Genomic DNA, 12,005 nt, shown 5'->3' on the forward strand with positions numbered 1-12,005 from the left:
AAGCATCCCAACGCTGTTAGCCCCTTCTGCGAAGATTAAAGACGTGCCAGGCTCGGTGTCAGCGTGGGTGGTCCGGGATGCCGCTGCCCGCTGCACAGACGACCAGCAGTCTAAATCTTTACCAACAGCCGCTATTCTTTATTCCTGGTGTTTCGGGGTGGGTTTTTTTCGCAGCATCTTTCCGCAAAGCTCTCACGCGGCGGCAGCCCGGCTCCCCACCGCGCCGTGCCCGGGCTCTGCGGCGGGGCCGCGGGTTCGCCCCCTCCCAGCCAGCGCCGGGCGGAGCGTCGCGCTGGAGGAGTCGGGGGGGGGGGAGCGCGCTCCGCGCCCCTTCGCCCCCGCACGGCACCGCGGGGCGCCCGGCCCCCTCCGCAGCGGAGGCGGGGACGGGAAATCCCCCGGATCCCCCGGCGTTTGTCACCGAGCGGGACCCTCCCCTCCCCGTGCCGGCGCTGGGCTCCGCCGCGGCAGCCCGGCAGCGCGGCACCTCCCGACGGGACGCGGCGCCCCCGCGGCTGAGGGGAAATGGAGGGGCCCGGGCTGCGCCCCGCGGGGTGCAGCGAGGCGGCCGCCCGCCCTCGGGGAGAAGGGGCCGGCTGCCGGCGGGCGGCGTGAGGCGGCCGAGCTGCCCTCGCCCCGAGCGGGGAATGAGAGGCGGCGGCGCGGGGCTGCGGGAGCCCGCCGGGACCCACCATGCGGGAGCTGGCGATCGAGATCGGCGTACGGGTCCTGCTCTTCGGGGTCTTCGTGTGAGTACCCGCCGGGCAGCGGGGTTGCGGGGGTGGGAGGCACACGGCTGCTGCCCGTGCGGCTGCCTCCGAGACCGCCTCAACTTTGCTGCGGCGCCGGATGGCCGGGGCGGGGGTGCGGGGCCGGCCGCCCCTCCGCGCGGGTTAACGGCGGGGGAGCCCCTCGGGGCGGCCCTGGGCGAGGGGGAAGCTGCCGCCGCTCCCCCGGCCGCGGTGCGGGGAGAAGGGCGTTTGTCCCGCAGCAGGAGCCCTCTCCGCCCCGGGGTTTTGCCGAAGAAATTTTTTTGTCGGGGAACCTACAGTTTTGTGAGGGAAGCGTGCAAAGAGCAAGACGTTAAACACCCCCTCCCCCCCCCCCCCCCCCCCCGAACCCCCCGCATCTGCCTTCGCTTGGACCCTGTAGTCGTTGCTGTAAGGTCTCGCCCGCCGAGGCTGTACCTGCCCCGCAGCGGCGGGAACCGGGGAGCTGAGGAGGGCTCGGGGTGCTGGGCTGGGGCAGCCTGGCGCAGGCTGGCCTGTGGGAGGGAGAGGGATGGGGATCTGGGCGCTGAAGGATGGCAGCAGTCGCTCCGGGAGGACCCTTCTTGATTCTTTAGGAGCAAGGAATTATTTCACTCTGCCTGCTTCGGGCAGGCTTCTCCCTTTCGCCCTTTCTCCCTGGCAGTTCGTGTTCTCCATGCGTTTGAACGATGAAAAGTTGTGCTCTTCATAGAAGTTTGCATTCGAGTTGCTGGATGTTTAAAGATGAGCATTTGCGATCTTTGTGATCTCTCGGGAGCATCACAGAAACTAGACGGGATTCCGCTGACTGTTCGCGCGTTCGTCTACGGAGCGATGGGTGCTGTTCAGGGGTGCGGGCGCTGGTAGCGTAGGGCGTCTGTCCGGCGGTGGTACTGATGTACAGCTGGTGACGCTGGAATGCTTCGGTGCTGCTCCTTGCTGAACTTCTCGTAGTTAATGAATGCCTTGCCCCATTTACTGATATTTGTGTTTTTCCTTGGTGCTCGTTTCTCTCAAATGTTGATGCAAATCTTTTGATTTGCGATGTGCCTGGTAAGTGTCATCCTCTTCCTTTTAGGATAAACTTTGATACCTTCAAAAACCTGTAAGGTACCTTTGATATACCCTTCAGTTCAGCTGCATCTTACATTGAAAGTAGACCTGTTCCTTCCAACAGAACTCTTTCCTGGAATATATGGAATTACAGGGTGAGCAAAGACCTCAGAAATTAATGCTGCATCAGAATCTTTCCCTTCATTACAATTGCACGTGTAGTTCATCACTTACACCATCCAGTAAGAGACCTCTTCATAGAACTTATTGCCATGGTATGTAAATCATGCCCCATTATAAGTAGTAATGTCTAGGCTATGCTTGTCTTCTCTCCTCATTTCCTCTCTAAAACATTCTGTAATTTTCGCTATTCTTTACGCTGTAGTTCTAAAATTGTCGGAGTGGTGGCTAAAGGAAATGCTTTTTTGTAGAGCCACCATAATGCTGAAGGGCTACACGAGCACTTCTCACGTTTTCATGTAGCTCGGCTTCTTCTTTCTTGACATTCTGGCGAATAATTGTAATATTGTAAGAGGTCATTTGGAGAATTCATTGACATTTAAACATCCCAAACATGTAGTATTCTAAATTCACATCCAGAGTGGTGTTTAGTATTATGAAGAACTGCACTTTGTGGCTGCAAAAACATGATCTCTATCTAGACCAGAAAAATGGCTTTTATATTCAGATAATCTTGATGCCAAATTAATTCTTTGCTATTGAAATAGTATTCAGTATGTCTCTCAGGTTTTTGAAAGAGGCCGTTACTCATATTTTGGAGTTTATGTGTTATAAAGGTTCAAGTACTGTGTTTTCTGTGGTTTTGTAGACAGGCAGGGCAAGGATGGAGTGTTGAGTTCATTGAAGTAATCTCTTTGAGTATAAACAATTACTGTTGAATTCGGAAGCCTTGGGACTGGAGTTCGGGCAGCAGCAATGTAAGCTCTACTGCAGAAGCTATTTCTAGGAGTGAAAAGTCTGTGGGGTTCCCACCTCCCTTGGGAAGGAATGAAGTTAACATCAACGGGTTGAGGCTAGGTCAGAGATCATCTCTGTTGTGAATGCCATCTGCAACACAGGTGTTTGTCCACCGGGAACTGGACTGAAGAGAATTAGTTCATTCGAAAAAGGTATTGATGACTTTGGGTCACTACCAGCCTTTGTAGTGCTAGAAATCTGACCTTGAAGATAATAGTTCTATAGCTATTTGCCAGTTGTGAACCATCTGTGCCTCCCAGATGTCTTTTTAGCTTCAACCTACTGATTAATGTCACTCAGAGTAATATACTGGCATATTTTGTACCATAAAATGCAAAAGAAAAAGGTGCATATTCCCTGTTGTAGTTTTGCTTGATGATAAATGGCATTTCATAAAAATGGAGGTGTGAAAACTTATGTTGGTGATTGCTGAAATGGAATGTATTGCCAATTTGAATGTATTTTACAGCAACAACAGCCGTATTTTCTATACTTAGAAGACTCACAACCTTTTTTTCCCCCAGTTGCCGTAATTATCAACTTTAGTCATTCCACCAAAGGCAAAAATCTATACTTGTTATTTGAGTTCTCTTCTATCATGCAAATGTACACTATTCCAAGTAATACGCATTTTTGATGGTTGTGTATTGGCTTGGATGAATTCAACACGCGTTGGATGAGGATAATGACAACAGCTGACTCAGTTCTAGATGTTGTGTTTTAGCAATTGCTAAGTGTTCACTTAGCAATTAAAGACCAGTTTAGGTATTGAAATGAAGCAGCTTGGGCTTCTGTGAATTTACAAAGATCTGTGCTGAAGGGCATTTGAGCCCTCAGGATTTACTGCTGTTGAAGGAGGGACTAGTTAGAAGAGAATTGTTAGAAAAATTACAACTGCCTGAAATTCAGAAGCAGGAGTTAAAGCAAACAAACAAACCCCCAAAAAACAAACCAGCCAAAACCCAAACACAACTGGTTGCAATCAAAAGCATACTACATGCAGACTTTACTGGCAAGGTAAATAGATGTTCTTTGAGTACCTTCAGCAAAGTAGCTCTGAAGTCACAAGTTACAAACTGTGAGGACAGCGATATTTCTGTTGTGTCCTACAGTTTTTCCTAGTTCCTTGACATTAACAAATTCATTTTTAGTTTTCAAAATATTTAGCCTTACACCTTTTGACTGGACTGAACTGATCCGAAAGAGCATAGATGGTTTGCTACTTTCTAGGCAAAGAAAATTTTCACGGTATAATTTGAACATTACATCATTGCTATATTATGCAGTTTCAAATATTAATCAATTCTCACTTCATATTTTTATATGTTTATTTTTGTATTTCTTAAGAAATATCTGTGAGTACAGAACTGGATTTTTTCAAAGGGAAATTTTTCATGTAAGGTCTCAGAAGTAGAAATGGTCAATGGTTTAATAGAACAACTGTGAGAGTGTACTTTGTTTACAGAAAAAAATAAAACACTAACTTGAAGAATGATTGAATTAAGGTCTCGCATCTCTGTGTTTTTTTTCATTTTGTACTGATTCCTATGACCTGGACCTTTTCAAGATGCTTGATTAATGCTAAAACGGGTTAAATGTGATCAGTCTTTTCACTGCTCCATGTGGACAGTAGCCTTTGTCACTTACAGAATGCTCGTGAAAGCAAATTGTTGTGATTGACTTTTTTTTCAGTTAAGGTAATTGTAGAAAGATTTGTGAGCAAGTCTGATATTTTTACACAGGAATGATGCCCTTAAAATTATATTGTTCATCTGTCCTAATAAGAATTCATTGAGTGGTAGCTCAGAGTAAGCCTGTAATTGCCAGTAGGGATGTCTTAGTTTCTTGGTAAAATACATGTTGTTCTGTTTTAGATATCCCCTACAAGAAAAACTTTTTCATCTGTTTCAGAAGACCACATCATTGTCGTGGTAGGAAGATAGAAGAATCTGCGTGTGTTGTAGTATATTTAGCACAATGACTTGTCAACAGCATACCGCTGATGTTTCTAGAGCTGTCTAATTGATTAAAAAGACAGTCTTTCAAGGATTGCCTCATCAAACCTCGAGCTCTTCAGTGAGCATGATGTGATTAAAACATAAATGCCGTTTGGAGTAATTGGATATCTTCCCTGCAGCCCAGTCTCATTAGCAGCCTCCCTTGGGGATAGATGTTTATTTGCAGGCTAACATACGTGTACATTTCACACATATCAGTGTACAGAGTTGACCAATGCTGACGTCTTTCATGTGTATATTTACCATGTTCAGACTCTGGTTTAAGTAAATAAAAATTGTTTCTGTGCATGTTGAGTTTCTTGTCAGTTTACAATATTAAGATTTTAATCAAGTTATGAGTATACATAAAATAATTTAGGCTGAAAGCCTCTGTCAGGTAGCTTGCATTGTCATGGGGTGGTGATCTTCTGGGTATTTTGCATATGTTGCGTTCATAAATGGTAGTATGTATTGTCTTGTTAACACAGACAGAAAATCAATTAGCTGAGGAAATTCCACAGTGCTGCGGTTCCGTTCCGCTGTACTCTTTTCTCACAGCTTGCACTTGCCTTTTCTCTGTCATATCTGCTGGATTTTTGGAGGACAGACTGAGTTGAGAATCATGAGCAGTTGGAGATCTGTAGGTAATACAAGCGAAACGGTATTGAGAAGAAATCACCAATCTGAGACAAAGATTTATTTCGTCATGCTGACACAAACACTGCCAAATTACACAAATCAGTTGGATGAAGATTTGAAAGCACGTTTTAAGTCTAGGCTCTTTAGCTGAACATTTCAAAGCAAACTAGGTATTTGGCTGCATGAGCTGCTTAGTCTTTTTGTGTCCTACGTTCTCAATTTGAGTATCCCATAATTCTGACTTTGGAACCTGATTTTTGGCTTCTGATCTTCAAAGTTTTGGACTTCGTTTCTCTGTACGCTGATTTCTCATCAAGAAAGTGAGAGTAATACTTCTTTTTCTCACCCTTTGTTCATTTAGTTGACAAATTCTTTAGCATGGGGTATGTGGACAGCAGCCAAACCCATTGAACATTGAATATACTTGGTGCTTTTTCAGTGTTAGTTTCGCAAATCACACAGAATCACAGAATGTTCGGGGTTGGAAGGGACCTCTGTGGGTCATCTAGTCCAACCCCCTGCCGAAGCAGGGTCACTCAGAGCAGGCTCACAGGACCTTGTCCAGGCGGGTCTTGAATAACTCCAGAGAAGGAGACTCCACAACCTCCCTGGGCAGCCTGTGCCAGGGCTCCGTCACCCTCAGAGGGAAGAAGTTCTTCCTCATCTTCAGATGGAACTTCCTGTGCTTCAGTTTGTGCCCGTTGCCCCTTCTCCCGTCGCTGGACACCACTGAAAAGAGCCTGGCCCCGTCCTCCTGACACCCACCCTTGAGATATTTATAAGCATTTATTAGGTCCCATCTCAGCCTTCTCTTCTTCAGGCTGAACAAGCCCAGCTCCCTCAAATAATAATGATAATAGGAAGTGGGAATATCAATGTGTTTGATTACTAACCTGCTTAAAAAGAGGTCCTGTATTATAAAACCGAATTTAGATGGCACTAAAACGAGGGAAAGATTTAGTTTTGTGGCCCAGCTTGAAGTCTAGTTCACTGAGTAGGTTAAGGGAAAGACCTGCTATAAAAAAGACCTTAGCCTCTCTGGTGCCTGGGATCTGAGAACATGTATCAAAGGTTGTGTATTGAGCTCCAGTGGCAAGCAACAGACTTGTTCCAGCGCTCAGCAGAGTGTTATACCTTTGAAGTCCTAGAAGAATTGGAATGCCGTGGAGCTTCTCTAACTCGCTGAATGCAGCTGATATATCACAAAGCAACCTGAATTTTAACTTTGCTCAGCTCTGCGTCCTTGAGAGGTTACTGTAAAAACAAAAGGCCGTAAATACTTATTCTACTTGGTGTAATAACACAACAAAACGACCGTGTGCCTGTCCTAATATCCATGAAATATCATCAAGCTAGCAGAGACACTTAGTACTTGGTGTTCCACTGAGCTGAAGCTTCCATTTCCATTGTTTTCTTATTTTATTTATTGAAACTAGTGTAGGAGTTTCCTGAGTTTAATAACAGCTATTCAGGAGAAAGTGTACCTGTTTTTTTTGTGCAGACTTTGGGCTATGGAAAAGATACACTGTTTTACAGACTGTAGTATCAATAGGTCGTAGAACTAAGTTTACTTCATTTGTCTCCCCTGGGTCCTGGGGCTGGGGCGGGGGGAGGGGAAGGAAGGGAAGAGGATTTAATGGCTGGAATTCTAATTATCCTGTTAATAGGATGGGATTTACAGTTGATGTCCATGGCTAATCTCGCAGCTGAATACATGCTAAAAAAGGATGTTGCTGTAAGTCCCAAACATCTGCTCCAGAGTTTTGAGGTTGTGTCTCTTCTTGCCGAGTTCTATTTACTCACTGACTTTGGCACTTTGTATTTATTTGCTCCCAGCCCGGATTGAGCATGTTTTGTAGTGAGAATGCTGCTAAGATTGACAGGATTTCTGTAAGGGAAATTTTTCTTTATAAAAATTGATTTTTATAGTTTGATCTGAGCAGAGTCAAGCTGTGGGACAACTGTGTTTCTTATGGCAAAGACTTTTGTAAAAAGCACAGTCTTATTGCTTAGAATGCATTCATACCTGGCACGGTAAACCAAGATCTTTATAGACTCCCAGTCTGTTGGTGACTTGGAAAAGTGACTACTTGGAAATAGTTGGCAGAATTATTGACACGAAAAATGGATTAAGGATTCATTTAGTGTCTTGTAAATTTTTTTTTGTAAGCACTGTAGCGATACTGAGCAGGGTGTTTCAGTGCTGCAGCTACATTGGCAAGGATCAGCGGACAGAGAGAACTCTAAAGACAATACCTGTGTCCCTGGTTAAAGTACTGGTTGTGACTGACTGATGAATGTCAGGGACTTGAAAGATTAAGGAAAGCTTCACAGGTTTCTGAATCCAAATGACTGCTTTACGGATGATCCAATTAGATTCTTTTCATAGCAGAGACAAACTTGTCATTAGGTGTGGTACTTGAAATAAGCTTTTCATAAGTATGTGGGTTTTCAGGTACTTTCCATTCATGTTTTTCCCTTGCCTTGTAAATGGTAAACTTGTGATTATTGGACCACAAGTCATTACTATGCAAGAAACTCTGTGACTGATCTATATGATTCTGCAGAAAACTAGATTAGGAATGTTTCTTTGTTGTAAATCAGATTGCTGCAGTCACTGTGTGCTGTATTTGTTTATTTCTCTGCGTTACAAAGCACTTTTAGCTTTTACTATCCAAGTGGCTCAATATTTTCCTTGTTAAAATACCGCTGAATTTAATTAAACTTGCATATATAGAAAATGCAATAAGTGGGGATTTCTTTTCTGTAGGCTAGAGTAACAGGTTTTACAACTGGTGTTTTCACAGTAAGTGGCTGATGAAGTTTACTTATGCAGGTGAGTTCCAGAGGATTGAGGAGGCATGAGAAAGATGGTAAGAAGGGTATACAAAACACCTTTTCTGAGAAAAAATGGAAATAATTGAGCTGTTCAATCTAGAAACCTGAGGAGACATGGCAGTAATCTTCACATGTAAGTAGCTGCCTGAAAGATGTATGAAGGAGGCAAACTGCTCTCTGTGTCCTTTGGGAGTTGTACAGAAAGGAAAGATTTTTAAGCTTGTAGCAAGGGAAACTTAGGCTGAGTGTGGGGAAATGCAACCTAATTGTAAGGACTTTTGAGCACCGTGGTAGATTGCCTGAGGCATACGTAGAATCTCCACCAATGGAAATTTTGAAAAGCATGTCACGCTAAAGTATCTTGGGAGTATTTTACATAACATCTGGCTTTGCAGCACAGCTGTGAGGAGACAGGCTAGGTGACCTCGTAAGCTGGCACGGATCTGCTTGGTGGCCTGAGGTTTGTACTGCCTGAGAGTGTCCCAGTGTGCGAGAAAATTTGAAAGACATTAAAGCAAAATTTCTTGTAAGAGATTTTTGGCTTGTGTTGATGGGCAGAAGAGGAAACGGTTACCAATTTGGAGTTACTTGGAGAACACTTTAGCAAAGACTGAGCAGAAGCTGATGGTCCTTTCTGGCTGGAGGGCAGTGGTGTGCCATATACTATATCCTAAATATTCTGCACTGACGAGATTCTGGGGAAAATGAAATCCTACATTAGGTGAAATGTTTCACTCTGCAGTCTTGCAGTTCAACATGTTACTCTATTTTGAGTGAAAAGTTTTACTGCTTCTTTAGGATTTATAACGGAGGTGTAAACATCAGCTCTGAAATAATTCAGTTTTGAAGGATTTGTGGCACCCTGCCAAGCGTTGTGAAGCCTTGCAAATCAAAAACAACAGAGGAGAGTATCATTTGATATAAAGTGTTATATTTTCATTAGCTGCCAATTTTCACTAATGGGAGAACAGATCTAATAGCCTGACTGTACTCTTATAGCCTGCAGAGAGACCATTAATAATTCCATTCATTTAGTGTCTAAGGTGCTTTACAAGAGTGTACCTGGTGCTATTGGACTTCAGTGAGTGCTACAAAATGCTAGAAGTGATGTTCCTGTTCTCAGTGATTATATATTTTTTTTTCACAAAGACATGCTTAATGCTCTGGAACATGCGGTTACTCACACAAGTGTTGCTGGACCGAGTGATTTTAATATGGTTGGATTTGATTGTGAATATTGTTAGACAGGTCTTTCTTTCTTCCCCCCCCCCCCCCCGGAAAGTAATGAAGTCATTGCATACAGCAACTGTGAAGGAAAAACTGGAACAAAATAACTTATAGATTGATATTACATGTAGTGAATAACTTTGCCAAAAAAGTGTCTGTTTATTAATACTGAATTGTTTTATTTTACAATCTGCATTTTTAAATGCATTTTTTAATTAAAATGAGTTTAATGGATGCTCAAACAGATTGTTTCAGTTTGGGTTAAAATGATATGTTCCTGCTTGACCAAAAATTACTATTTGAGTTTTACATAAAGAAACTCTTCATTGAGTCTTCTAGATTGGTCTGTAGTATTTCACACAGAATCACAGAATAGTAGGGGTTGGAAGGGACCTCTGTGGGTCATCTAGTCCAACCCTCCTGCCGAAGCAGGGTCACCTACAGTAGGCTGCACAGGACCTTGTCCAGGCGGGTCTTGAATGTCTTCAGAGAAGGAGACTCCACAACCTCCCTGGGCAGCCTATTCCAGTGCTCCGTCACCCTCAGAGGGAAGAAGTTCTTCCTCATGTTCAGACGGAACTTCCTGTGCCTCAGTTTGTGCCCATTGCCCCTTGTCCTGTCGCTGGGCACCACTGAAAAGAGCTTCGCCCCATCCTCCTGACACCCACCCTTCAGGTATTTATAAGCATTTATTAGGTCCCCTCTCAGCCTTCTCTTCTTCAGGCTGAACAAGCCCAGCTCCCTCAGCCTCTCCTCGTAGGGGAGATATTCCAGTCCCCTCACCATCCTCGTAGCCCTCCGCTGGACTCTCTCCAGTAGCTCTTCATCTTTCTTGAAGTGGGGAGCCCAGAACTGGACACAGTACTCCAGATGAGACCTCACCAGGGCAGTGTAGAGGGGAAGGAGAACCCTTGTCCTGCTGGCCACACTCTTCTTGATGCACCCCAGGATTCCATTGGCTTTCTTGGCAGCCAGGGCACACTGCTGGCTCATGGTTAACCTGTCGTCCACCAGGACGCCCAGGTCCCTCTCTGCAGAGCTGCTCTCCAGCAGGTCCGTCCCAAGCCTGTACTGGTGCATGGGGTTGTTCCTCACCAGGTGCAGGACCCTGCATTTGCCTTTGTTGAACCTCATCAGGTTTCTCTCTGCCCAGCTTTCCAGCCTATCCAGGTCACGCTGAATGGCAGCACAGCCTTCCGGTGTGTCTACCACACCTCCCAGTTTGGTGTCATCAGCAAACTTGCTGAGGGTACATTCTAACTCTTCATCCAGGTCGTTGATGAAGAAGTTAAACAAGACTGGGCCCAGTACTGACCCCTGAGGGACACCACTTGTTACCAGCCTCCAACTAGACTCAGCGCCGCTGATGACAACCCTCTGAGTTCTGCCATTCAGCCAGTTCTCTATCCACTTCACCGACCACTCATCCAGCCCACACTTCCTGAGCTTCCCTAGGAGGATATCATGGGAGACTGTGTCGAAAGCCTTGCTGAAGTCAAGGTAGACAACATCCACGGCTCTCCCTTCGTCTACCCAGCCAGTCATGTCATCATAGAAAGCTATTAGATTGGTCAGGCATGATTTCCCCTTGGTGAATCCATGCTGACTACTCCTGATAACCTTCTTTTCTTCCACTTGCTTGATGATGGCCTCCAGGATAAGCTGCTCCATCACCTTTCCCGGGATGGAGGTGAGGCTGACCGGCCTGTAGTTCCCTCTCTTGCTTCCTTACCAGCTCCCCTGTCTTGCTTCCTTACCAGCTCCTGAGTTTTTGGTCCAGAAGAACAATTGGAGAATGTGTTATGGCCGTTAGCTCTAGTTGTGGACAATTGGTTTGGTACTACTTAATCCTCACTTTTATTCAACCTATACCCTTCAGGCACAGCATTACATGGGAGTAGGCTTCACTGCCATACAGGTCCTCTTTCAGGGTCATGTCTCTGTCTATCCGTCATATCTTTAAAGGGAGCAGTCGTGCAAAGCGAATGGGATACAAATCATGAACATTCATATAATAAACATATTATAGACTAAAAATAACTTGGCAGCAAATTATGAAGTTGTGTTCATATTATTAAAATTCAGCTTCTGGCAAAAAGCTGGGCAAGTAAGGAAATGTCACGTGTAGAAGCGGTAGGCTTTTGATATGGGGCTTTTGAAGAGGTTGGGTGGGGGCAGCTGAAGGGAGATGAGATCCTGCAGAGTGGAGGAATGTGTTTGTGTGTTTCAGAGATTGCTCCTGAATAAGCTGCCAGGGCCAAGCTGTCACTGCCAACTGATTAAACCTTGTTCCCAGCAAGATCTTAAAGAGCTGTCGCAGGAGGGACAGGAGTGAGAAGCACTGAAGTAACAGCGAGCTACAAAGGGAGTTTTGGAGGAGGAGTGGTGGAGGGACAAAAATAACTGAGAGGGAAAGCTTTGGTCACTAAGAGAAAATTGGCATCTTTGTGAGTTTAACCCCTGACTTTCATTTTGGGTACAAACCCATAGTCAATAGGAGTGTGGCACGCAGGTATGGGAACAG

At 45.2% G+C, this 12,005-nt stretch overlaps 1 protein-coding gene across 1 annotated transcript in view; it reads left to right on the plus strand.

The window, feature by feature from the left end:
* The first annotated feature begins 344 nt into the window (after nt 1-344).
* PLPP4 (phospholipid phosphatase 4) overlaps nt 345-12,005 on the plus strand; it is a 66,825-nt gene continuing 55,164 nt past the window's right edge. The window contains exon 1 of the mRNA XM_075423842.1: nt 345-749. Within this exon, the coding sequence (XP_075279957.1) occupies nt 694-749 (56 nt within the window). The 5' untranslated portion in view covers nt 345-693. The remainder of the gene's footprint in view (nt 750-12,005) is intronic.

Source organism: Opisthocomus hoazin, chromosome 6 (assembly GCF_030867145.1).
Source record: "Opisthocomus hoazin isolate bOpiHoa1 chromosome 6, bOpiHoa1.hap1, whole genome shotgun sequence".
Classification (NCBI taxonomy): domain Eukaryota; kingdom Metazoa; phylum Chordata; class Aves; order Opisthocomiformes; family Opisthocomidae; genus Opisthocomus; species Opisthocomus hoazin.